This window comes from Perognathus longimembris, chromosome 26, assembly GCF_023159225.1.
Source record: "Perognathus longimembris pacificus isolate PPM17 chromosome 26, ASM2315922v1, whole genome shotgun sequence".
In the NCBI taxonomy this organism is placed as follows: domain Eukaryota; kingdom Metazoa; phylum Chordata; class Mammalia; order Rodentia; family Heteromyidae; genus Perognathus; species Perognathus longimembris.
The window spans coordinates 6,323,208-6,349,189 of NC_063186.1; the positions used below are offsets into that span (position 1 = coordinate 6,323,208).

General features: G+C 42.9%; 2 protein-coding genes across 4 annotated transcripts in view; one reads left to right on the plus strand and one right to left on the minus strand.

Moving 5' to 3' along the window:
* The window catches only part of Kif15 (kinesin family member 15), a 41,297-nt gene extending 21,625 nt beyond the window's left edge, over window positions 1–19,672 (minus strand). Inside the window, exons 1-18 of one of the 3 annotated variants that reach the window (XM_048334650.1) lie at window positions 19,573–19,672; window positions 17,725–17,767; window positions 16,383–16,566; window positions 15,362–15,438; window positions 14,536–14,573; window positions 13,553–13,650; window positions 11,735–11,914; window positions 10,281–10,490; window positions 8,624–8,749; window positions 8,361–8,483; window positions 6,124–6,247; window positions 5,482–5,558; window positions 5,051–5,260; window positions 3,741–3,918; window positions 2,834–2,975; window positions 1,883–2,024; window positions 1,077–1,274; window positions 26–133 (exon numbers count right to left, since the gene is read on the minus strand). In XM_048334650.1, the coding sequence (XP_048190607.1) occupies window positions 26–133; window positions 1,077–1,274; window positions 1,883–2,024; window positions 2,834–2,975; window positions 3,741–3,918; window positions 5,051–5,260; window positions 5,482–5,558; window positions 6,124–6,247; window positions 8,361–8,483; window positions 8,624–8,749; window positions 10,281–10,490; window positions 11,735–11,914; window positions 13,553–13,650; window positions 14,536–14,573; window positions 15,362–15,438; window positions 16,383–16,566; window positions 17,725–17,767; window positions 19,573–19,591 (2,277 nt within the window). In that variant the 5' untranslated portion in view covers window positions 19,592–19,672. The remainder of the gene's footprint in view (window positions 1–25; window positions 134–1,076; window positions 1,275–1,882; window positions 2,025–2,833; window positions 2,976–3,740; window positions 3,919–5,050; window positions 5,261–5,481; window positions 5,559–6,123; window positions 6,248–8,360; window positions 8,484–8,623; window positions 8,750–10,280; window positions 10,491–11,734; window positions 11,915–13,552; window positions 13,651–14,535; window positions 14,574–15,361; window positions 15,439–16,382; window positions 16,567–17,724; window positions 17,768–19,572) is intronic. The other 2 variants (XM_048334649.1, XM_048334648.1) reach the window with 2 other exon arrangements.
* Window positions 19,673–19,882: 210 nt separating this feature from the next.
* Window positions 19,883–24,030, plus strand: Kiaa1143 (KIAA1143 ortholog). Its single transcript, XM_048334653.1, has 3 exons — window positions 19,883–20,046; window positions 22,378–22,522; window positions 23,590–24,030. The coding sequence occupies exons 1-3, from the start codon at window positions 19,939–19,941 to the stop codon at window positions 23,802–23,804; spliced, it is 468 nt and encodes a 155-aa protein (XP_048190610.1). The 5' UTR covers window positions 19,883–19,938; the 3' UTR covers window positions 23,805–24,030.
* Window positions 24,031–25,982: the final 1,952 nt, after the last annotated feature.

The window sequence follows — 25,982 nt, forward strand, 5'->3', positions numbered from 1 at the left end:
CTAAGAGGCTGAGCTGCCCCCTCACCTCCTGCATCTGGGTAGAATGGTGCTCCAGCTTGTCAACCTGCTGTTGAAGCTTCAGGTTTTTATGTTCTTCTTCATCCAATTTTACTTGAAGGGCGCTCATTTGTTCCTGCAACCCAAACATTTCAGGCAATTTTTGTTAGTATTTTTTTGAATTTTTAAACTTGAATTTAGGCTGGGAAGGTAGCTCAGTGGTAGAGTGCCTACCTAGCATGCACAGTCCTGGCCCTGAATAAAAGCTCCAGGACTAGCCAAAAAAAAACAAACCTTGAATTTGCAAACCTTTATGCTTTTTTTCTTTTTTGGCCAGTGCTGGGGCTTAAACACAAGGCCTGGGAACTGTTCCAGAACTTCTTTGGCCCAAGGCTAGTGCTCTACCACTTGAGCCACAGCGACACTTCTAGCTGTTCCTGTTGATATAGTACTGAGGAATCGAACCCAGGGCTTCATGCACGCTAGGCAAACACTCTATTAAGCCACATTCCCAGCCTGCAGCACTTTCTTAACATACATAATACTAGATCATATAACCAATTCTGAACCTTGAAGCAAACAGTGACTGGCCATGTTTCACAAGAGGGAATCAAAGCTCATAGAAGAATGAAGGATAATTTGCAGAAGACTGCCAGATATCTGTAAAAATACACATATCTTAAAAGATGTATTTTAATACTAAGTATATGTGAACATTATACATTATACAGTTAGAAAAGTTAAATGAGCAGGGCACCAATGCCTCAAGTGTATAATCCTCAGTATTCCAGAGGATAAGATTAGAGGAGTAGGATTTGAAGCCATCCTGGGCACGAAAGTTCATGAGACCTTTAATTAACAGGCAAAAAGCTGGAAGTGTAAGTATAGGCCAGGTGACAGAGTACCACCAGCCTTAGGGAAAAAATCTTAGAGTCCCTAAGTTCAAATCCCTTGACAAAGACACAAAGACAAAAACACTCACAGCGCACACACTGCCACATACAAAACAGGTGACATAGATCAAGATGCACTGCAGTTATTTAAATGAGTATTTGTTTTCTGTAAAACTGAAACATTACCTGTACTGTCCTAAGCTCTTCAGAAATGGCCTCAAAAGCTTGTTCACTCATCTCGGGCGGAACTGGCTCATTTAATATATCATTATCTAATTGGTTAGAATTGTGAGTTTGCATAGCGGTAAAATTGCCAACTTCGGGGCTTAATTTTGGCCCTGGTTGTGAATGGAGTTGATAAGCCTTGGTTGGTGTAGTTATAATCTGTAGAACAATGATATGGAAAATAACATTAGGACATAGAGGTATATTGGGTTCATAAGTACAAAGCATAAAAGTTTGAATATTGTCCATTAAAAGAAAAAGTGTAGTGGAAAAGCAACATAGAAAATGTCCCCATGGAAATTTAAAAAACAGAATGCAACTTGATCAGTTGATATCTAAACTCAGACAAAGAATGAGAAGAGCTCAGTATGAGAAGAGCTACGTAGCTAAAATTAGGTTATAAATGGTATATTCAATAATTCACGTATTCAGTAATTAGCATACCTGTAATCAAGAGAATAGAAAACAAACAGTATGAAATCCAGTATGATTTATTCAGACATCTCAAATTAAACAATTCAAGAGATTTTTTTTTTTTAAGTTCAATCTTCCTACCATTCAAGAATAAAGCCAGCTGAGAGCTAGTGGCTCACGCCTGTAGTCCTAACTACGCAGGAGGCTGAGATCTGAGAATAGAGGTCTGAAGCTAACGGGAGAGCTCATGAGATTCTTATCTCTAACTTTCCAAAGAAAGACACCCCCAACCCCGCCCAGAGAGAGAGAGAAAGCACTTAGTTTGGATGGAAGCATTGCTTCACATAACCTACCTTAAGTGTTTCAGCATGAATTTTATTCAGTTGAGAAACTTCTTGCCGTTTGCAAGCTTTTGTTGCTTCCAAAAGGTTTTCAAGATTCAGGTTTGCCTTCTGCAAAGACTGCAGCTCTGATTCCAATTCCAGCTGCCTTTTCCTAATAGAAAATGTCAAATATTTGTAAAGTACTAAACAGTTGATGTCATCACACAACTTTTTAAACAAGAAATACTTCTTGGCTAGGAATGTGGCTCGGTGGTACAGTGCTTGCCTGGCATGCATGAAGCACTGGGCTCAATTCTTCAGTACCAAATAAACAGAAAAAGCCAGAAGTGGCACTGTGGCTCAAATGATAGAGTGCTAGCCTTGAGCTAGGGAAGCTCAGGAACAGTGCCCAGGCTCTGAGTTCAAGCCCCAAGAATGGTTTAAAAGAAAAAAAAAAAAAAAAAAAAAGAGAAAGAAATACTTCTTATATTATTAACCTTCATTTTTTTCCAATTGGGCAAAATAGGCCTCAGAGATAGATGACTGTTCAAGGCATTCAAGATCTATATGATGGAGTGCAAATCCAAAAGCCCAAATAGTTCACAATAATAGCATAGGCAACAAGCTATTTTTAAAACACTTTTTAAACAGGGCACAGTGGCTCACACCTGTAATCCAAGCCACTCAAGAGACTGAAATTTAAGGATCTCAGTTCAAAGTCAGACCAGTCAAAAAAAGAAATCAGTGAGACTCATCACCAATTAGCCACCAAAAACACAGAAGTAGAGCTTTGGCTCAAGAAGTAGAGCACCATCTGTGAGTGAAAAAACCTAAGGTACAGCCTGCAGAGCACTGAGTTAAAGCCCCAATACTGGTACCCAAAAAATAAAAATTGAAACTCCTAGTTTACCAAAGTCACTTTAAAGCAAATAAAAACTAAAAGAAACTGGGTACATGTATGCATATCAATTTCTACTTTACCGAGTTAGTTCTTTAAATTCTTCATATTCTTGCTTTGAAGTATTCAGCTCTGCCTGAATTTGCAGGAGTTGTGCTTTTAACTTTTTTGTGTTTATGAATGAATTTGGTTGTTTTGACATTTTGGGAGAAAACCCTTGTTGACCTGATAATAAAAGGAACAAACACAAATACTGAGAGATAAAAAAACAACAAAACTCATGTTCTGAGTACTCTGACTAGCATTGAGTTTAAACTATAGGGAAGGGAAATGAGAAATGGGGTGCAGCCAGCCGAGTGAGGTGGTGGGAGCTAGAATCTAAGCACTCATGAGGCTGAAGTGAGAGGATGCCAAGTTTGAGTCCAGTGTATGCGATACTGTGAGGTCAGTCCTATCTCAAAAATAAAGCAAAATTGAAAACAAGGGTTGGAAGCTGGACCCTATACATACCTATGCTTCAACAGAGTCAGAGGATAACAAAGTGTGCTAAAGAGGGATTAGAAAGGGCACAGGGGACTGGGAATGTGGCTTAGTGGTAGAGTGCTTGCCTAGTATGCGGTACCAGAAGTGTCGCTGTGGCTCAAGTAGTAGAGCACTAGCCGTGAGCACAGAAAGGGTTTGGGACAGAGCCTAGGCCCTGAATTCAAGCTCCAACACCCACACACACACAAAAATTACCATCAGTGATTTTCAAAAGTAGTAAGGTTTAGGAACTGGGAGCATAGTGGCCTGCCTGGCGTGCAGAAGGCCATGGGTTTGATCCTCTTACACATACACACACAAACACACACTCAGAAACAAAAGATATTGAGGGTATAGTTCAAGTGAGGCCATAAGTTTAGTCTCTACCACACACACACACACACACACACACACACACACACACACACACACAGCCCAAGCTTCTCAGTATAATCATTTTTTTGTTACCTTCTTCAATTTTCTCGGTACCAGTTACTTCTGAGAAAGCTTTCTGTAGTCTTGCAACAGTGTGGGCATCTATTTCTTGGGCCCTTTTCACAGGCTCCAGTAATTTCAGTTTTCTATTCTCCTCCCTGAGAGAATGATTTTCCATTGCATACTTTACAACTCTAGGGTGATGATTAATCTGTATAGAAGGATTACACAAATTGCTTATGAACATTTCTGTAATGAATTAGTCTCATTAAAAAGCCATTAGAAAACATTAGGAACACCCAGGCAATATTGGTTGTACTCTGCTACAACCACTGTGGAGAAAGACTTTTGACAACTGTGCTCACTACTGAAGTAAGAGATCCTAAAACTCTATTTGTTCTTTTTTGTTTTTTTGTCGGTGTGGGGCTTGAACTCTGGGCATGGGGGCTGTCCCTGAGCTCTTCAGAAGCTCAAGGCTAGGGCTCTACTGCTTGAGCCACAGCACCATTTCTGGTTTTCTGGTGGTTCATTGGAGGTAAGAGTCTCAGCACCACATACATAGAAAAGGTCAGAAGTGGCGCTGTGGCTCAAGTGGCAGAGCGGTAGCCTTGAGCAAAAAGAAGCCAGGGACAGTGCTCAGGCACTGAGTTCAAACTCCAGGATTGGCAAAAAAAAAAAAAAAAGAGAAGAAAACAAAATCAATAGAAATGAAACTACTTTTCAAGAAAAAATTGGGCAGGGAAGGTGAAGCTCTGGGTTCAATTCCTCAGCACCACACACACAGGAAAAGCCACCAGAAGTGCCGCTGTGGCTCAAGTGGTAGAGTGCTAGCCTTGAGCAAAAAAGCTCAGGGACAGCACCCAGGCTCTGAGTTTAAGCCACAGTACTGGCATGGGAACATGCCCATATGCAAAAGCATCTATCCTATAAAGCAAAACAGGTTCTGCTGTGGTCAGTATCAGTGAAGGTATCAGTTAATAAAGAATATTTTTCTGTTAAAATTTTCCCTCCCACATTTTTACTAGCATCAATGGGTTATACTGGAGGGTGGGGATTACCTTGTACAAACTCACCCCTCCATCACTCTCCCTCATCTTTCTATGTCTTTCCAAAATAATTTAAACAAATTTCACTGTTCAAAAAACCTTATTAAAAAATAAGGGGGGGGGGGCCGCAACAGTGGCTCACACCTGTAATCCTAGCTACTCAGGAGTCTGAGATACGAGGATCACAGTTCAAAGCCAGCTGGGGCGGAAAAGCCCCCATGAGACCTCCAAGTGACTAAAGCAAAAGGATATGGTGACCAATTTAGAGATAGAAATATTACACTGCCATGCACTCACTTGTTCTCGCAGAGTTTGGATCTCATGCCTTAATTCTGAGAGCAAACACTCCTGCTCCTTGGGCAGAAAACTGCCTCGGGATTCCTTCTGGAGCCTCTCCAGGCGCATGATTTGGTCTTCCCGGAATTTCACGATCATTTTGTTGGACTGAATAAACTGTTCCTTTTTGAGGTTGAGGTCTTCTAATTGGGTAATTTTTTCTGCCAAAGACTTGGAAATTCACAGTTTGGTCAGACATGCAGCTTCCTTAAAACTTAGCATAAATCCAGAAAGCAACACTACTTTCAGACTTCATTTTAAAATGGAAAACAACATTTTCACAGCCTCTTCTTTACTAATCTGATGCATTTGTTTCACTCGGTAAGGGAATAAAAGCAACAGCATGAAATCTTAAATATCCTAACTCATCATATCCTAATGCAGATTCCTACCTTCTTTTCCTCCTCAGATTTCTTAAAGAACAACATTGCTTCCAGGAAATGTTCTAGGTAATTAGGCTTCTCTTGGTCTGTAATTGAGCCAGTAAGAAAGAAAGGGAAAAAAAAGAAAATTTGCTTTATTTCTCAAAACTTAAGAGATGAACTAAAAAGCAGTCTTCGGTAAACCACTCTCAACAACATGCAAAGAGTTAGACTGTCAATGCTCGATCATAGTTTCAAATTAACCCACCCAACATATTAGGTATTTTTTGAAGAAAAAAGTTTCTCTATATGTAATTAACACACACAGATTACATATGGTGGACAGAACTAGAACTTGGATTCTTTGAATAAAAGAAATCACTAGTATCCTATTTAGTAAACGCAGATAGGTTACAAATTGCAGTTTTGGAAGTCATTTATATGAAATTCATTCATTTCTTAGGAATGCTGAAAGGATATAAAGTTGTCAGTCCTATCTCACAGAATACAACACCCATGGCACCTGTATCTGAACACAAACCTTATGTTCCTATACAAGTGAAGTGGAGACAGTGGTGGAAAATTCTGGAAATCCTTACTATATGTATGGTGGCCCATCTGTCATCAGGGGACTCTTTACCAAGGAAGAAGGAGATGCTGTGTTCATCCTACCTGTGGCTAGAAAGTTTTCTGGCTGCACCATTCCAGAGGTAAACTGAGCCAGGTGTTCACGGAGCCTCTTCACTTCAGCTTGGAGCTGGCTCACGTTTCCTTGGGTGTCTTCATTCACCACTGCCTGTTTAAGAATCACAAAGCATTGAAAGACTGCTACAGAAAAGTTCACAAGACTCTTATCTCCAATTAACCACTCGAAAACCAGAAGTGGCACTGTAGCTCAGGTGATAGAGCGCTAGCCTTAGCACAAAAAGGCTAATAGACAGCACCCAGGCGAGGTCAAGCCCCACAACAGACAAAAAATTTTAAAAAGAGATAAAAATCTCAAATAACATACAGGCAGCACACAAATAACAACAGCTAATCAACCGGGGCTGGGAATATGGCCTAGTGGCAAGAGTGCTTGACTCGTATACATGAAGCCCTGGGTTCAATTCCCCAGCACCACAGACATAGAAAACGGCCAGAAGTGGCCCATGCTCTGGCTCAAGCGGCAGAGTGCTAGCCTTGAGCAAAAAGAAGCCAGGGACAGTGTTGAGGCCCTGAGTCCAAAGCCCAGGACTAGAAACACAAAAACAACGAACAGCTAATCAACCAGACCACAAAGGGATTCCCAGCTTTGAAATACAAAGTTACTCCAGAAAGGAAACCACTCTGACAGCCCCATAGTCCCCTGTATTTTCTTCTTATGCCCACACTGCTCCATTAGAAAGATTTAAATAGCTAACTGTAAAACAAGTCCAAGAGGGCTGGGAATGTGGCTTGGTGGTAGAGTGCTTGCCTAGCATAGATGAAGCCCTGGGTTCAAGACCTCAATACCATATAAACAGAAAAAATTGGAAGTGGTGTTGTGGATCTAGTGGTAGAGTGCTAGCCTTGAGCAAAAAGAAGCTCAAGGACAGTGCCCAGACCCTAAGTTCAAGACCCTGCACTGGCCGGGAGGGGGCTGGGGAGCCCAAGATAGCTAGTATTTCCATGAGAAGCCACAGCAGGAAGACCTACCATGGGTGCTCCTTGGGTTTGCTGCTGTGTTAAGAAGACATGGCCAGGCACTTCTGGCATCACTGGACCCCAGTGATATCATAATTCCAATTCTCAGTTGCAGTTCTATACTCTCCAAGGACTTGTTCTAAGTTCCAAGAGTCCCGGTCAGGAATGATTTTCTCATATTATCACTACAGAATGTGTGTGTGTGTGTCTGTGCTGGGCCTTTAATTCAGGGCCTAGGTGCTTGAGGCCTAGGGCCTGAGCATTTTTTGTATAACACTAATCACCTACCACTTTAAGCCACAGTTCTGCTTCTCGTTTTCTGGAGGCTGATTAGAGATAAGAGTCTCATGAAGCCAAGTGATGGTGGCTCATGCCTGTAATTCTAGCTACTCAGGAAGCTGAGATCTGAGGATTGCGGTTCAAAGCTGGCCAAGGGCAGGAAAGTCTATGAGACTTTTATCTCCAATGAACCACTAGAAAATGGAAAAATGGCTCAAAGTGGTAGAGTGCTAGACTAGAGTAAAAGAGCACAGGAAGTCTCTTGGATTTTTCTTTTTGGTTGGTCATGGGGCTTGAACTCAGGCAAAGTTTGTCACTGTTGTCCAATGACACTCACATCCCTACCATACGGATCAGATGCTTAGGACACACACACAGCAGCTCTGGAAGCATGCACTTAGACAAACAGTTCCCAGGACAATTACAAAGGAGAAAATAACCTTCAGAGAAAACTATCAAAACAGTCACAAATATAAGAGCTAACTAAGATCATGAACTACAAATAACGCTGGAAAAAAAAGTGTCATATGCCACTGCCTTACACCTATAAGAGGTTGAAATCTGCAAGATTGGGGTTTGCAGCCAACTTGGGCAGTTATCTAAGCTGAATTCAAGCCCCATAACCAACCAAAAAACAAAACAAAAATGCATACCAAAAAAAAAAAAAAGCAATAAACAAAAGTTATCTATAATCAGCTAAAAGCTGTGTTGGAGGTGTGGCTCAGATGATAGAGTACTAGTACAGCAAGAGAACAAGGTCCTGAGTTCAAATCCAAAAAAGAAAAACAATAAAAGAAACAAGAGGAAAGAAAAATATAAGGGAGGTAGATAACTTGCCTAGCTCTGGGTTTGATTTCCAACACTGAAAACATAAATAAGACTTGCATATACTTAAGGCAAACTTTTGTAAAGAACATTATTACTAGGGGAATTTTCTAACAGAAAAATATAGTCAGATTAATTACCTTGTTTTTAATCAGCTTGGCTCTTTGGGCAAAATTAAGTGTTGATAGTGTTTCTCCAAAGCACCTGGATCCAGGATGCACATTTGCAATTATGGCTGTTTTGGCATTACCACCAAGAGAATCCTGTTTGATGACATGATTGATATACATACTAGGTGAGAAAGCATAGAACTTTTAAAGCAAACCACCACAGCTTAGATTGCCCCACCATCCGTTTTAGTGAGCTTAACTAGAGGATCCCCAGTACCCACTATGTCCATTACCCGTAGTAAGAAGGTCAGTTTGGAATCTCTGTAGCAAACATGTCTCTGTTTTCCATTACCCACATCAACGAGAGCAGTAATCACTTGTCCCAGGCAACTCAAGGATCGGTTTATGTTACCTGCTTCCTAAAGCATGAGGGGAAAAAAGTGAAAACGCAAGAGCTGAAAGCAGTGATACGTAACTACAGTCCAGGCACTCAGGAGGCTAAGGCATGAGGATTGACAGTTTGATGCCAGCTTGAGCTACATAGTAGGACCCAGGCCAGTCAGGGATGCACACAATACCCTGTCTAAAAAAAAAAAAAAAAAAATACAAAGCCAGGTGCTGGTGGCTTGAACTCAGAGCCTGGGCACTGTCCTTTTGCTCAAAGCTAGCACTCTACCACTTGAGTCACAATGCCATGTCTGGCCTTTTCTGTATGTGTACGTGGTGCTGAGGAATGGAACCCAGGGCTTCATGCATGCTAGACAAGCACTCTACCACCGAGCCACATTCCCAGCCCCTCAAAGACATTTTTTATTTAGGAGATTTTTGAACCTACAAGGGGTTTATAAACATAACCTAACTATGTATCCAGGAACAACTAAGTTATTGGGCTCCAGATAGAAAGATACACACAGATATATAGATTGATTTATCAACAGAAATGTGAACATCAGGTTTCCTGAAATTGCCTGGGAGTCCATGAGATTCAAATCTCATTTTAAATAGAAAAGGTGCATCCCTAATTCTTCCATCCTACTTGATGTATATCGTAAAATAGAATCCCTATGTATTTTAGTGTTAACTCACACTTCAATACATATATATTCTTACAAATGACATGGAACTTCTGGTCCTACTACTAGTATGTTGGTCTAGGAGTTAAGTCCTTTCTTTTTGCTCTTCAATAAATATTAGACAAATTATATAATTATATGTCAAAGATTGAAACTGGACATATTAAGGTTAATAACAAACACTGAAGATGAGATCTCAGCAAGTTAACAACTTAAATGAGGTGTGCAACCATAAAATCCTATAGGGAAATGGGAAAAAGCTCCTTGATTTGACATGAGTGATCTTTCGTATACAAAGGCAACGATGACTCAAAACACAGGCAACTATAACAACAAATGGAAGTACATTAAAAACTTTCTGCACAGGGCTGGGAATATGGCCTAGTGGCAAGAGTGCTTGCCTCCTATACATGAGGCCCTGGGTTCGATTCCTCAGCACCATATATACAGAAAATGGCCAGAAGTGGCGCTGTGGCTCAAGTGGTAGAGTGCTAGCCTTGAGCAAAAAAGAAGCCATGGACAGTGCTCAGGCCCTGAGTTCACGGCCTAGGACTGGCCAAAACAAAAAAACAAAAAAACTTTCTGCACAGCAAAAGAAACAAAGCGAATAGCCACCTACCAGAAAGGGAAAAAATATTTACAAAACATTTATCTAGTAAAGGTGTGTGTGTATTGGTCCTGGGGTTTGAACTCAGGGCCTGGACACTGTCCCTTAGCTTTTTCATTCAAGGCTGGGGCTCTACCACTTGAGCCACAGCTTCACTTTTGGGTTTTTGGTGGTTAATCTGTAATGTGTCACATAGACTTTCCTGCCTGAGCTGATTTCAAACTCAATCCTCAGTCTCCTGAGTAGCCACAGGCCTAATTTCATCCTTACCTTCAACCTCATCCCTTCAGCATGAGTATCTTTTTGCCTTTCAGATCCTGCTAAATCCACAAGATTTAGTAAGGAGGTCCGGATGTTCACAGTCTCACTGTTCTTTTCCATTGACTCTATGGTGATAGTAAAGACTGCATGAGATCTAGAGGACTCTCTGTTCATTGATGTTGAGGCAACACGTCTGTTTCTCCATCCTCCAGACAACACCTGCGTGAAAGAAGCCACACAGGCACACTTAGGACAACTGAATCACAACGTAAATACTTTACAGGGGCTCATTCTAACAAGAATATTCTAATAGTTAGGTTTCTACTTTTTTGTGTATATGTGTGTAATGAGACTTGAACTTAGAACCGCACAATCTTGCTTAATCTGTTGTGCTCAAGGCTGTTGTCACTTGAGCCACAGAGTCACTTCTGGCTTTCTGCAAGTTAACTGAAGATAAAGGCCTCATGGACTTTGCTACCCAGGCTGGCTTCAAGCCAGGATCCTCAGATCGCAACCTCTTGAGCTGTCAGTGAGTTTGTCAAGCTGGCTTTTACTACCTCACCACAAGCAAGCAGAGGTAGAAAGAGAAGAGCCACCTGGTGAAAGGCTACTGCACCCAGAATCTCCCAAAACAAGGAGCTCCATGGGGAACATCAATGGAAACATGCGTGCTAATTCACAAATGAATTGTCAAGCATATTTAGTTGTTCTTTTAATTTTACCAAGGAATAATGGACTAGGAGGAAAGAAGGGTGGCTCACCACTCCCGAAGCTCTCCACAATGCAGGATGATTTAAGAGTATCTGACCAGTGTGAATAACAAGCCGAGCACTGGGGGCTCATGTCTGTAATCCTGACTACTCACGAGGCTGAGATATGAGGATCACAGTTCAAAGACAGTCGGGGAAGGAAAGCCCCAGAGACTCTTATCTCCAATAAATTACACAGAAAAAGCCAGAAGTGATGCTATAGCTCAAGAGGTAGAGTGCTAGCCTTAAGCAAAAGCTCAGGGACAGTGCGCAGGCCCTGAATTCAAGCCCCAAGATTGGGGAGGAAAAAAAGTAACACCAGGGCTGGGGATTTAGCTCAGTGGAAGACCACAAGCCTGGAGAGCACAAGGCCCCAAGTTCAGTCTTCAGCTCTGCGGGATTAAAAACAAAAAAAAATCTATAAAAGAGTAACACCAAAATACTGCAAAATCAATTCAGCCTCTTTGGTGGGAGAGAAGTTAGGGAGTGTCTTAATATACAGTCCACACTAGCCTTGAACTCACAATCTTCTCATCTCAGCCTCTTGAGAGCCGAGATAAGAGGACTGTATCACCATGCCTGGCCAAAGTTCTATGTTAACTAAGTTACTTACCATGAACATTTTGTGATATGACTTTAAAAGACCTTACTGAGACTGGGATGCACCTGCCTGCAGGTTTATTGCCTATGTACCAAACCAGCAGTGAGGGTTACCTGATAGGCTTCAGCAGCTGAAGTTACCACCTGCTCAGCTGCCCCCACGACAAAAACACCCTTCTTGATGTGCTCCCTCAAGTACAGGCCAGCGGCGGCGGAGTCCAGCAGGTCATAGATCTGTTCGTTGTAGACTTCGATGAAGGAACACTTACAAAGGAAGCTCTTCCCATCTCCAGCCTGTGGAGGACAAGCCTTACTTAGATACATTGCTTTCACATGTTCACACCCAGCTTTCACCCCACACCCATCCTATAGTTGCTTCACAAGGTGTAAATTCCCCCTACTAGGTTCTGTAAATACAAAATAAAGCACTGAAAAAAACTGAGATCGCATTTCACCTTTCAGAGTAACATAGAACTCTGCTCCCTGGATTTCTAGACGTTTCCAGAGGTGCCGAAGAACACCATAATTTGAAGACCATAACTGCATTTTTTTTTTTTTTTTTTTGCTTGGTTTGGTGCTGCTCCTGGGGCTTGAACTTGGGGTCTGGGTGGTGTGCTTCATCCTTTTTGCTAAAGGCTTAGCGCTCTACCACTTGAAGTGCAGCTCTAATTCTAGCCTTTGGGTAGTCAGTTGGAGATAAAGAGTCTCATGAACTTCCTGCCCAGGCTGGCTTCACACAGTGATCCCCAGAACTCAGCCTCTTCACTAGCTAGGATTATGGGCATGAGCGCCTGGCACCAGGCAGACACTGGGATTTTAAATGTGTGGTGCCGAACTTAATTATTTCACTTAGGAGGGACTTGTAGGTCTAACTGCAATGTTAGAAACAATGTTATATATCAGTTTCTTTGGTATACAAGTAATAGAACATAAAACGCTAAGGACTCTTAAGCCTGGACTTTTTAAAGCTAAAGAAACAGGATCACTAGAATGGCTCAAGCTGTGACCAGAGAGAGAGCGGGAAGAGCACACTGCCAGGTGACAGAGCTACACCACACATGCAGCCCAATCATGGAGAGTAGGTGTCCTAAAGGAAGTGAGGATGTGGTCGGTTCATCAGTACAGGACATCAGGTGACACCCACATTTACCAGAGACATGAGGTATAGGCACAGTATCTGTTTCCCTTGCTCAAGATTTTCTTTACATGTTGTATCTTACAAAATCTATTGAGAAGCTAAAAGGCAGTACTTTTCTGTTTTGTAAGCAACAAAACTGGCCAAAGGGTGATGCATAACCTAAAAACTCAGATTGAAGATAAAACCCTCAGCCGGGCACCAGTGGCTCACACCTGTAATCCTAGCTACTCAGGAGGATAAGATTTGAGGATCATGGTTCAAAGCCAGCCCAGGCAGGAAAGTCCATGAGAATCTTATCTCCATTTAACCACCAGAAAACTGGAAATGGCACTGTGGCTCAAGAGCTAGAGCACTAAGCCTTGAGCTGAGGAGAGCTCAGGGACAGTGCCCAGGCCCAAAGTTCAAGCCCTATTTCCGACAAAAAAAAAAGAAAAAGAAAAAGAAAGAAAGGAAGGAAAGAAGGGAGGGAAGGAAGGAGAAGGAAGGAAGGAAAAAGACTGAAAATAAAACCCTCAGAGTTTTTTTTGTTTTTCTTTTGCCCAGTCCTGGGGCTTGGGTTCAGGGCCTGAGCACTGTCCCTGGCTTCTTTTTGCTCAAGGCTAGCACTCTACCACCCGAGCCACAGTGACTACTTCTGGCTTTTTCTATATATGTGGTGCTAAGGAATCCAACCCTGGGCTTCATGTATGCAAGGTAAGTACTCTTCCGTTAGGCTATATTCCCAGCCCCCAGAGTTCTTAATTTTGTGTCAAGAATTGACAGGCCATTTATTTCATCCTTACAGTTTGTTTTACCTTCTCTTTCTCACGATCAATTAAGGAAAACAAATATTCAAAACTTCGGGGAATTAGTCCTCTCAAGTTATGAGAAAAATGGTCAGATTCAGATGGTCCTAAAAGGAAAAAAAAAAAAAAGCCTTCTGATTTTTATTGTAACTCAACAGCAACACTGAAAGGCAATTTATAAATAAGATGATATATTGTACTATCTGTTTTCTACTTCTCCAAACAAATTATATTTAAGCCTGTGAAACACAGGGTAAGAAAACCTGCCTGTCATTGGGTGTGATCCAATGGCCCACAGAAGCCACCCAGCAGTATTTTTAGATAGCTATATTGGGCTGGAAATGTGGCTTAGTGGTAGAGTGATAGCCTGAAGCAAAAGGAAGCCAAGGATAGTGCTCAGGCCCTGAGTTCAAGCTTCAAGACTGGGAAAAAAAATAAAACAAAATAAATAAATAGCTATTGTTGGATGAACAACAATAAACTTTTTTTAAAAAAAAACATAGGTGCTAGGTTAAGTTTTACAGTAAGACATGGTAAAGCAAATAAACTACTATAAACAGCAATATGAACTGAATACTGATAAGAGAAGCCAGAAATAGAAGACTAGATAAAGCATGGTTACATATGCAGAAGTACAAAGCCAAGCAAACCTAAGTGATGACAATAGGGGATGAGGCAGGGGTAGTGGGAGTAGTTATTAACCAAGAATCTTGATTGTGACAGTAAGTACACAAATGTACTCATATATGAAAATCGACTACACCTTACTAAAAGACTGGTCTGTGCTAAGCATTGAGCAGGGGCTATTACTACAAGCATGATTAACCAATAGATTTGCTATCCAGAAAATGAGTATATGGCGAAAGCTTGGGGAGAACCCTTATTTAATTTTAATCAGTCAATATCACATTTAGAAATGTCTTCCACAAAATGTTCACCTGCTGTCATCATAGAAAGAATACATTAAGTCACAAACATTAACCTTTACTTACCCATCATAGTAAAAGTCTTCCCTGAGCCAGTCTGCCCACTGTAAAAAAAAATGTTCTATTTATATATTTTGACACAAAAAAATTAAAAAAAAAACAAACTACCTTCCCTAACTCAATATGGTCTGCAAGTGCATAAACAGTCTCTTTTGTAATTTTTTTTTTGTCGGTTGCAGGGATTGAACTCAGGGCCTGGGTGCTGGTCCCTGTGCCTCTTTGTGCTCAATCAATTGAGTACCTCCTTAGCTAGTGCCAGATCCTGAATTCAATTCCCAGAACAATTAAAAAAGAAAGAAAGAAAAGTTCTTACAAATTTAAGGTTTTAAAAAATACTATCCTATATCCTTGCATTATTCCACTTAAAAGAAATCAGAGTAACAACAACAACAAAAAATACTTTAAGAAGTTATGACAGGGGGCTGGGAATATGGCCTAGTGGCAAGAGTACTTGCCTCGTATACATGAAGCCCTGGGTTTGATTCCCGAGCACCACATATATAGAAAACGGCCAGAAGGGGCGCTGTGGCTCAAGTGGCGGAGTGCTAGCCTTGAGCAAAGAGAAGCCAGGGACAGTGCTCAGGCCCTGAGTCCAAGGCCCAGGACTGGCAAAAAAAAAAAAAGTTATGCCAGGGACGTAGGGGAAAAATGAAGGAAGAGGTAAGAAGTTGGATAAGCAATGTACTCACTTCCTTACATATGAAACTGTAACCCCTCTGTTGTACATCACTGACAATAAAGAAATGAAAAAAACAACCCAAAACAAAACACAGTAGGAAACTAACTCAAGCACTCACTGCTGTACCCTTGCATGAACACAGTGGACACTTACTACGCAAAGATGGTGCCATTATAACCACACATGCACGACTCCACAATGCCTTTAGCCACAGTTGAGAACACCGACTCCTACAAATGTAAGCATCCCACATGGGCACATTTCAGAAAAAGGAAAATACTTCTAAACACATTTTATTTTTTTTATTGAGTGTTTAAACTCACTTAACAACATGAACATTATATCGACTATAGAATAATGGAAAAAGTATCTCAGATGATAAGAGCTTTAACTAAAGTTAGGTATTGGTGAGTTAGTGACTCCTGTAATTCTAGCTTAAGTTTAAATTAATTAAACTTAGTTCAAACATGCTATCCACAGTAGATGTAGCTGTATCAACAGATTTTAAATCTTATTTAATGTTAATTAAATTTAAGTAGCAAAAGATTAATGCAACAGATAGCTCAGATATAAAACACATCCAGAATTGTCAAAAGTTCTACTGGATAGGATGAAGCTTAAATTATATTGACCTTAATTAGAAGAGTAGTTATTGATAATAATCTGAAATCTTATAACCAGGCTATGAACATTTATTCAAGTGTTTCTAGAGAGTACATATTCAGCCAGGTGCCAGTGGCTTGGCTTCTGATCCTAGCTACCCAGTATGCTAAGATCTGAGGATAGCAATTCAAAACCAGCCAAGGCAGCAAAGTACATGAGACTCTTATCTCCAACTAATCAGCAAAAGAAGTGCTAGTCTTCTGTAGAAAAAGCTCACAAAAGTGCCCCAGATCCTGAGTTCATGCCCCAGACTGGCACATCCACCCCCACAAAAAGCATATTTCCAATCACTTCCATCACTGAGTGGAGGAGGAATAAAATAGGCAAGGGTCATTCTGGTATAGTTTGATGAATAAAGAACAAAATTAATTAAAAATCAGATCTGAAATATTTATGGAATGTTTGTGATTACCTGAAATCTCCCAAACTAAAACAGCCAGAAATGAAATCCTTACAAATAACCAAGCCTTTCTTCATTCTCCAAAAATGTTAAGTTTCCAGTCATCATTACCTGAGTGGTGTCCATGTCTGCAACATAGTCAAACACGAAGGTCTTGGGTTCTGGGTTAGAGTGTAGCCGCAGAGTAGTGGAAGAGAGCACAGACAAGCACAAGTTCTGTTCTCCATCAGCAAATCTCCCACCCTCTGCAGGTGGACGAATCCGCACAAAAACTTTGATGGCATCACCTTCATGACTAAAGACCAAAAAAAAAAATAGCAGAGGGGCTGGGAAGAGTGCTTGTCTCATATACACGAAGCCCTGGGTTTCATTCCTCAGCACCAAATACATATAAAAAAAAGCTAGAAGTGGCGCCGTGGCTCAAGTGGTAGACTGCTAGCCTTGAGCAAAAGAAGCTGAGGCACAGCACCCAGGCCCAGAGTTCCAAGCCCAAGACATGCAAAAAAAAAAAAGCAAGAAAGAAAACGTAAACTAAAAGGATCTGAGGCTCCTGTTGTCTATGTTTCTGCCAATAAGCATGAGACCTAGGCCATTTTAACCCTTTTCCCTTTAAATGACCTCACATTTTGATTTACTGGTTGATAGGCACATCCATGTGCTCTTCCAAAAATAAATTCAAAGACAGTTCATTTCAAGGAACTCCAAAAGCTATTTCTCTTTTTTCCTTCTTACTAACAATAATAAATACCCCAATAGGGTAATTATGCAATTTATATTTTTATTCGGAAACTGGAATGGAAGGAGAGGTATCTGATTTTTCCCATACATCTCAGCTGGTTAGGACAAGCTAAATTTTGAACCATGTGCCTCCTTATTATGCTAAATAGTTCTTTTAGAAATATCACATCGTGGGGTGGGGAATATGGCCTACTGGCAAGAATGCTTGCCTCGTATACATGAAGCCCTGGGTTTGATTCCCCAGCACCACATATATAGAAAACGGCCAGTAGTAGCGTTGTGGGTCAAGTGGTAGAGTGCTAGCCTTGAGCAAAAAGAAGCCAGGGACAGTGCTCAGGCCCTGAGTCCAAGTCCAGGACTGGCAAAAAAAAAATCACACCATCTGTGAATGTGCCTTAGTGACAGAGTGCTTGCCTAAGATGCATAAAGCCCTGGGCTTGATTCCTTAGTACCACATAAACAGAAAAGGTTGGAAGTGGAGCGGTGGCCCAAGTGGTAAAGTGCTTAGCTTTGAGCAAAAGCAGCTCACAGACAGTGCCCAGGCCCTGAGGGCAAGTCCTAGGACAGGCAAAAAGAAAAAGAAAAAAAAAAAAAAAAGGAAGGAAGGAAGGAAAGAAGGAAGGAAGGAAGGAAGGAAAGAAGGAAAGAAGGAAAGAAGGAAAAGGAATAACATCATCACTTCCTTGGGACTGGACAGATTTTTTTATTTTCTTACCTTGGCTGGTCAGACTGAGGATTTATAAGATTTCGAAATTGAGCTAAAAAAAAAAAAAAAGAGAGAGATAAGTGATAAAAGGTGATTGGTATCGCATTATACAAATCTCCTTGTCCTGTAGTTTACACATTGCTTTGCTGCCCCTTGCCCCTCTTCTGTTGCCCAGACTCAATTCTACATTGTGCCCAGCCCAGCACCATCATGCCCATTCCATCCCAGTACATTATCTTGGTCCATGACTATAAATTATATATACACACTACTTAATAACCCTCACATTTAAACTTTCAACCAGAACTGTTTTCCTCAAACTCAGGCTCTCATACAATTTGATATCGCCCATTAGCTCTACAGAGGATACTACCCCAAACCTAATGTTCCCTGATCCTGTTCTGCCCCTAAGAAAAGTGTTACTTCAACTCAGTAAATGACACCTCCTTTACATTGACACAAAACAAAAAAAACACAGTCATCACTAACCCCATTCTTGCTCACATTTCATTCCAACTTACATTGGTAAGTATGACATAAAATTATGAAACCTTTGCCAGGCATCACACACACACACACACACACACACACAGAGCTGGAAGTGCTACTGTGGCTCAAGTGATAGAGCATCAATGTGAGTGAAAAAGCTAAGAGCAGTAGCTAAACCCGGAGTTCAATCCCTAGAACCTGTGTACGCACACTGCAAACATGCACACACACCCACTCACATCATTTTCTTTTGCCATTCGTTACTGTGCATCTTTTTGTACCTAGCATAAACAACCATAGGTTTTTTAAAAAAAAAAAAAAAACAAGAAAAAGCAGTATCTACAGAGTGTGTATTAAGGTATATTCAGCAAGGGTTTGGACGAGAGGGAGGGTTGTGGCTGGAGAGGTGTGTGAGAGAAATCTATTTGTAAATTCACCATCTGAGAAAGAGGAATTTTTGTTTAAAAACATAACGCTTCATAAAGAAGGTCAGAAATGTGGTAGCAACCTTAGGTGGAGATCACATGGACCCGATAAAAAGGCAATAAAAAAAAAAAAAAGGCCATGTAAGAACTCAGGCGCTGGCACACCTGTCATGCTAACTATTCAGGAAACTGCGGGGGCAGAAAAAGTTTATTGACACTCTTCTCTCTCAACACCTCAGGGAAAAAAAAAGAGAAAAAGAAAGAGAGCTGGGGGGGGGGGGCGGCGAGGAAGGAAGGAAAGAAAGGAGAACTGGCCTGGGTTTAAGGAATAGAACGCTTGCTTCTGAGCAAAATGAAGCTTAGGGGCCAGTTTGCCCACAGGCCCCCGAGTTCAAGCCCCAGGACCCGCACCGTAAATGAACGAATGGCTCTGAGAGAGATGCAGCCCACCCGGGTGAGACCTGGCAAAAAAAAAAAAAAAAAAAAACAACCTAACACTGAGGGGGAAAAAGAAAGAACGAGTTGGGGGTAGGGGGGCGGGGGTTTAGGAGTTTCCCGGGCCTAGGGATGCGTGCGGTGGGGAGTGCGGGGCAATCGCGGGGTACGGGGCGAGGCTCCGGGCTCCGGGCTCCGGCTCAGCCCGGACCCTCCCAGCCCCACTGCCGGTCTCCGCACCCCACCCGGTCTGAGCCGCCGAAGGAAAAGGGATCTCCGAGCTGTCCTTCCTTCCCTCAGCGTCAGTCCGAGGGGAAAGAGTCCGGAGACGCGCGCCCCGGGGCCGGACCCGAGGCCGGACCCGAGGCCGAGGCCGAGCCCGGGCCCGCGGCATCACCTCACCGGACGGACGCGGCGGGCCTCGAGGCCTCCGCCCCCCCCCCGCCCACTCCCATTCCCCCATTCGGGACCTGGGGCCGCGAACGCCAAACCAAGGCTCGTGACTTACTTTTGCAGACCGACGCCATAGCACCCACGGGGTTGGCAGCAGCGGAGATGAAAATGAGTCGGGGTGTGGGGAAGAAAAACAAAACAAAAAAAACCCTCAGAGGCGGCGCCGGCCCCCCACGCGCGACGGGCGGAGGGGAGGGAGCGGGCGGGCGGGGAGAGATTCCGCGCTCCCGCGCTCGCTCGCTCGCTCGCTCGCTCGGGCAAGATGGCCGACGATTTGAATCTGGCGCTCTGGGCGGGCGGACGACGTCACGTCAGGCCCCGCCCCCGCGGCGTGGAAGGGGGCGTGTCGTGTGTGACGTCACGAGGCCGCGCCGGCGACGCTGGGAATCGGCGTTTTAAAACCACCGGGTGGGCCGCGGCCATGAGCAAGCGGAATCAAGTGTCGTACGTGCGGCCGGCGGAGCCCGCGTTCCTGTCCCGCTTCAAGGAGCGGGTCGGTTACAAGGAAGGGCCCACCGTGGAGACCAAGGTGAGCCCGCCCGGCGAGGTGCGGCGGCCAGGTACTGACGGGTTCCTCTTCCCGCTGGATTCTGTGCTTCCCCGTCAGACGTCGCCCGCCCGCCCGCCGGCCCGCGGGCCTCGCCCCCTTCCCCACCCCGCCGATTCGTGTCCCCTCGGTTCGAATCGGCCTTGGATCCCAGGCTAATCCTGTGATCACCACGACAGCGAGCTCTTGTCACTCTTGCTTTTCAACCTGGGCCTTGGGAGAGGAAGACGGGACAGCCCCCTTCGGTCCATCTCACTTAACTCACGAAGGATGAACCAGGGCTGAGGGGCAGCGGATGCCCCGTTTTTTCCAGAGGAAGAAACTGAGGTGATGCCTTCCTTCGAAGATGTTCCCCGATTCTGAGTCATCGGACTTCCTGCATCAGAAAGGGTCTCTGCTGTTTTCCAGGCTGTGTGCTAGAACAACAACATGGGCCGGGAATATGACCTAGTGGCAAGAGTGCTTGCCTTGTATACATGATGCCCCGGGACAGTGCTCAGGCCCTGAGTCCAAGCCCCAGGACTGGCAAAAAAAAAAAAACATGGAGCACCAATATCTCCTCCCCTGAAAGACGCCTATCTAAATGAGACAACATATCTTTATTTGCCACATATGAGCCAGGCACAGTACCCAAGAGGAGGTGAGATTAGGTTAGCACTGCTAGAGGCTCCAAATCTTGGAGGCTTGCCTGAGTGAGTCGTCGTTGGCTAGAGGCTTCCTAGGCACCGGAGACTCTCAGAGATGGAAGGCTCAAAGGAATGGTTCTATTTATCTCTATTATTGTGTGTTGGTACTGGGGCTTGAACTCAACCCTTATCCCTGAGCATTTTCGCTCAAGATTGGCACTCTACCACTTGAGCCATAGCTCCACTTCCGGCTTTTTGCAAGAGTCTCACGCTCCTTCCTGACCCGGGTAGCTTGGAACCTCGATTCTCAAGACTGTAAATGACTATAAATGCTTGGTTGTGGTTTAAAAAAAAAAAAGTGAGATAGTTGTATGCACGTCTCAAAGCATTGTGAGAAGACATTTCAATAAAGAGGCCAAGCAAGATCGTACAAGCCTGTAGTGCCAACTCTTCAGAAGAAAGAAAAAAGATTGGGGCATGAAAGCCAACCTGAACAATGTTAAAGAGACTCACTCTTAAAATCATAAAAAAAAAAAAGGGCTGGGTTTAGTCTTGGATACTGAAAATAATTAAATATTCTTTTTTTTTTTTTTTTTTTTGGCCAGTCCTGGGGCTTGGACTCAGGGCCTGAGCACTGTCCCTGGCTTCTTCCCGCTCAAGGCTAGCACTCTGCCACTTGAGCCACAGCGCCGCTTCTGGCCGTTTTCTGTATATGTGGTGCTGGGGAATCGAACCTAGGGCCTCGTGTATCCGAGGCAGGCACTCTTGCCACTAGGCTATATCCCCAGCCCTAAATATTCTTAAACACCTAAAAATTATAGCTTTTGGGCTGGGAACGTGGCTTAGTCGTGGAGTGCGTGTCTAGCACGCATGAGGTTCGATTCCTCTACCAAAATTTTTTTAACTATAGTTCATATTGTGTCTGGCAACTTAAAAAAAAATTCCAAGTCAGGGATTGGGTCTAGCATGCAAGACGCCCTGGATTCAAATCTTCAAAACAAAGCCGAAAGTGACACTGTGGCTCAAATGGTAGAGTGCTGGCCTTGAGCAGAAACAGCTCAGGGACTGCTCAGGCCCTGAGTTTAAGCCCCACGACTGGCAAGAAAAAAAAGTTCAAGTCATCAGGCAAAATGCCATATTTTTATAGGTATACAGTGGGAACATGGTTTGAAATTTTTGTAATTGAAACTAAGAAAAATAACAGAAAAAATACGTATTGTGTAAAGAATGTTTTATGTAACTACATATTTGTCTGCCCCTCAAACCAAAGCTATTAAGATACAATAATGGATGAACAAAGGTAGGACAAAGAATGTTTTAGGTGCTGCTTCCTATGCTTTGCTGGTATTCGGATTATTTTAGTCTAACTAAAGGACCACGTGTTGATTAGGACCAAAGGTAATGGAGACAGCCCACCAGGATCCTTAATAGGCTGGGAATGATTGACATTACCCAAAGCAGAGAACCCTCAACTTCCCTATCTATCATGGTAAGATGGAAATGAATCCTTGGGTAGCCTGCTGGTAGTCTTATTCTGATATGATCATCTAGAGCACTAGAAATTGAAAATTGACTTCCTACTACAAATAGTTCCTCTTCTCTTACTTGAATCATTGAAGTTGTTGACAGAGGTGGTTGTATTTGTTTCCAGATTAGCCGCCTAACATGTTTGTGCATTTTTCTCTAGAGAATCCAGCCACAGGTCCCAGACGAAGAAGGTGATCACAGTGACAAAGATGACGAACAGCCCCAAGTGGTAGTTTTGAAAAAGGGAGACCTGACAGCCGAAGACGTCATGAAAATCAAAGCAGAAATAAAGGCTGCTAAAGCAGGTATGTATGAAAATGTTTTGTGGGGATTTTTTCCCCCTAGCAATTTAAGTGATGTAGATTATGAAATTGCATCATTTTATGTGTTTCTATGCTTCATTTTGAAGGAGGTGGCCCTTGGTTCCATAATTGGCGTTGACACAGTATATGTAACTTTGTGCCAGTTTTTTTTCCACCTGTGAGTATCAAGTTACCTCATCCATAAATGGAGACAATAAGTGTACCTGCTACACTATGTTGTATTGAGGATTACTGGCAAGTTTAAGTAAAAGCATTCTATTAAAAAGCAGGTGGAGCCAGGCACTGGTGGCTCATGACTGTCATCCTAGCTACTCAGGAGGCTGAGATCTGAGGATCACGGTTTAAAGCTAGCCTCGCAGGAAACTCTGCGAGACGCTTATCTCCAATAAACTACTCAAAGCCAAAAGTGGCACTGTGGCTCAAGTAGTAAAGCTCGCACCAAGCAGAAGCAACTCAGGGTCAGAGTTCAATTGAAGCATCAGGTCCAACAGGAAAGGCCATTGAGATTCTATATCCAATTAACCACCAGAAAAACGAAGTGATGCTGTGGCTCGAAATGGTAGAGCGTATGCCCTGAGAAAAAGAAGCTCAGGGACAGTGCCCAGGCCAAGCGTTCAAACCACAGGTCCAGGAAAAAAAAAAAACAACTAGGTGGTAAAACAAGCACTGGTGGATTACAACTATTAGCTGCTCAGAAAGCTGAGATCTGAGTAATGTAGTTCAAAACTCGCTTGGGCAGGAGTCTGTGAGACTCTGATCCCTAGTGAACCATCAAAAAGCTCCCCTACCACCAAAAACACAAAACAAAACAAAAAAAAATCACAAAAAAAATGTGGGTATCTAAGTTTACAAAGCAATTGACAAGGGTCTGGTACTTGATCCTATTTGCTAGGTGTGACGATAGGTTCCCACAACCAAAGGGGTTTCAAGAACTTATTTGCCTAGATAGACTGCAAGCTGCCATCTCTCTGATCTCTGCCTCCAATCTCTGCAGGGGTCATAGGTGTGAGGCACGGTGCTTCCATTCTTAAATTCTGGGTTTGTTACAGATGAAGAACCAGCTCCAGCCGATGGGAGAATCATGTATCGAAAACCAGTGAAGCGCACCTCAGATGAAAAATACTCAGGTTTAACCGCAAGCTCAAAAAAGAAGAAAACAAATGAAAATGAAGGAAATAAGCAGGACTCAGAGAAAAAGAACTCACAAAAGCAAATAAAAAACAGTAGCCTCCTTTCTTTTGGCAATGAAGAAGAAAATGAATAAATGTAAATGTTTGGGCTTAAAGTCTCCTTGGGAAGTATATGAGGTATTTTTTTCAAATAACATTTTTTCCCTGTGGCTTTTAAAATAGCTTTCTTTTCCTATTATGCTACAAGTTATAGAATAATTAGAAGATACAGGAAAACTTTTGATATAATGAATATGTATTAATACCCCAACTGGAAATTCCAATTTTGTAGATGCTAAATACCATTACTATGTTTTGTTAGTTCCCCCTCTGGGTGTCTATATGTGTAAAGAATATTTTTAAACAAAATTAAGACTGTACTATGTATGTCCCATCTTGCAACCCATTTGATATTGTGAGCATTTTGCAAGATAATGTTTTATAAACCTGAAATAAACAGGTACAGAAAATATTTGTTCTTTTAGTGCTGTACTGGACTTGAACTCTGGATCTGAGTGCTATCCTTTAGCTTTTTTGCTTAAGGCTGGTGCTCTACCACTTGACCCACACTTCTACTTATGTGTTCTGGGGGTAAATTGGAGGTAAGAGTCTCATGGACTTTCCTGCCCAGACTTGCTTTGAACCACAATCGTCAGACCTGTCTCCTTAGTAGTTAGGATTATAGGTGTAAGCCACCAATGCCCAGATAGAAATGTAATCTTGGGGGCTGGGAAGGTGGCTTAGTGGTAGAATGCTTCGCTAGCATGCATGAAGCCCTGGGTTTGATTCCTCAGTACCTTCACCCTCTGCTCCCAGTCACATTCCTATTTGCCACTGTGAAATTTCTGATGACTGGAAAAACACTGAGCTGTCCCACTCGTGGGGCGTTCCACGGTGTGAATTCAATTATGTTCGCTGAGGTGTGCATACTTACGGCTTTTTTATTCTTGTTTTTATACAACTTTTCACAAGAGTGAGTACTATGATATTTGGTAAAAGAGGAGCTGTGAGTGAAAGCCTTCCCACATTGTTGACTCGCGGAGGGCTTCTCCCCGTGTGAATCCTCATAGGCTATGTGAGGTAGGGGTTCTGATTAAAGCATTTGCCAAACTCAGGGCATCTGTACACTTTCTCTCCAGTGTGACTTCACTGGTGCCAAGAGACAAATGCTCTGAATGGAGGCGTTCCCACTCACTGCATTTGTAGATCCTTTGCCCTGTGCGCATCCTCCGATGTGTAGTAAGTGAGGTTCTCTACACAAAAGCCCTGCCACAACCCCTTACATTTATGGGGCTTTCCTCCTGTACGAACTCCCTGGTGCTTGGTAAGGGATGGGCTCTGCCAAAAGGCTTTACCACATTCTTTACACATACAGGGTCTCTCCAGTGTGACTTCTCTGAGGCTGACTGAGGTTTGTCGTTGGATTTCCCATACTTGCCACATTTATGATGCTTTGCTCCAGTGTGAATCCTCTGGTGTCAGGTGAGATTTGACTTGGCAAAAAGCAGAGCCACACCAGATGCATGAGAAAGGCTTGTCCCCAGTGTGAATTCTCTGATGATGGGTGAGGTATGTGTTTTGATGGAATGCCTTCCCACATTTATTACAGTGATAAGGTTTCTCCCTCATGTGGGGTCTCTGATGCTGAGAAAGGAATGAACGACATCAAAATCTTTTCCTGCACTGTTCTCACTGGTATGGTTTCGCTCCGATGTGAACTCTTTGAGGTTGAACATGGAATGAGCTATGAAAAGCTTGCCTACTCCACACACACACACACACACACACACACATATCAGGTCTCTCTCCAGTATGAGTTCTCTTGTCCTGGGTAACAGGACAGCTCTGAGTCATGATGTTTCCCTGTCCATAGCATTGCCTGGAGGCAGCTTGCAAGTGATTTTGTTCCAAAATGTTATTGCTGTGTATCTTATCTGTTTCCTACTGATGCGGCTCTCTTCTGTAGAAAACTCTGAGATGGGTAACTAGGCTGGAGGTCAAAAGCAAGCTTTTCTATTAGGTTGTTAACTAATTTCAAGCGCTGGGGGGGGGAGGCGGTTATGAAGGTTATTCCTTCAAATCCTCCTTTCTTGAAAAAGTCCCACCAGCAGTGTCTTTGCAAGTTTTCCCTTGTGCCCTCACAAGTATTTTTTCTCCAAATATTCTCTCCGCATCTACTTCCTGTAATTCTTTAGTGAATCAATTTGAGTCACTGCTTGTTCTTCCAAGCTGAAAGAAAATGTCCTAGTGAATCTTTTGCACTGAGCAGAGTA

Bases quoted from the DNA above. Each gene is read 5' to 3' on its own strand.
- Kiaa1143 (XM_048334653.1), top strand. From the start codon at position 19,939: ATGAGCAAGCGGAATCAAGTGTCGTACGTGCGGCCGGCGGAGCCCGCG. The intron at 20,047-22,377 runs GTGAGCCCGCCC...ATTTTTCTCTAG, and splicing joins GGCCCACCGTGGAGACCAAG to AGAATCCAGCCACAGGTCCC. The intron at 22,523-23,589 runs GTATGTATGAAA...GGTTTGTTACAG, and splicing joins AATAAAGGCTGCTAAAGCAG to ATGAAGAACCAGCTCCAGCC.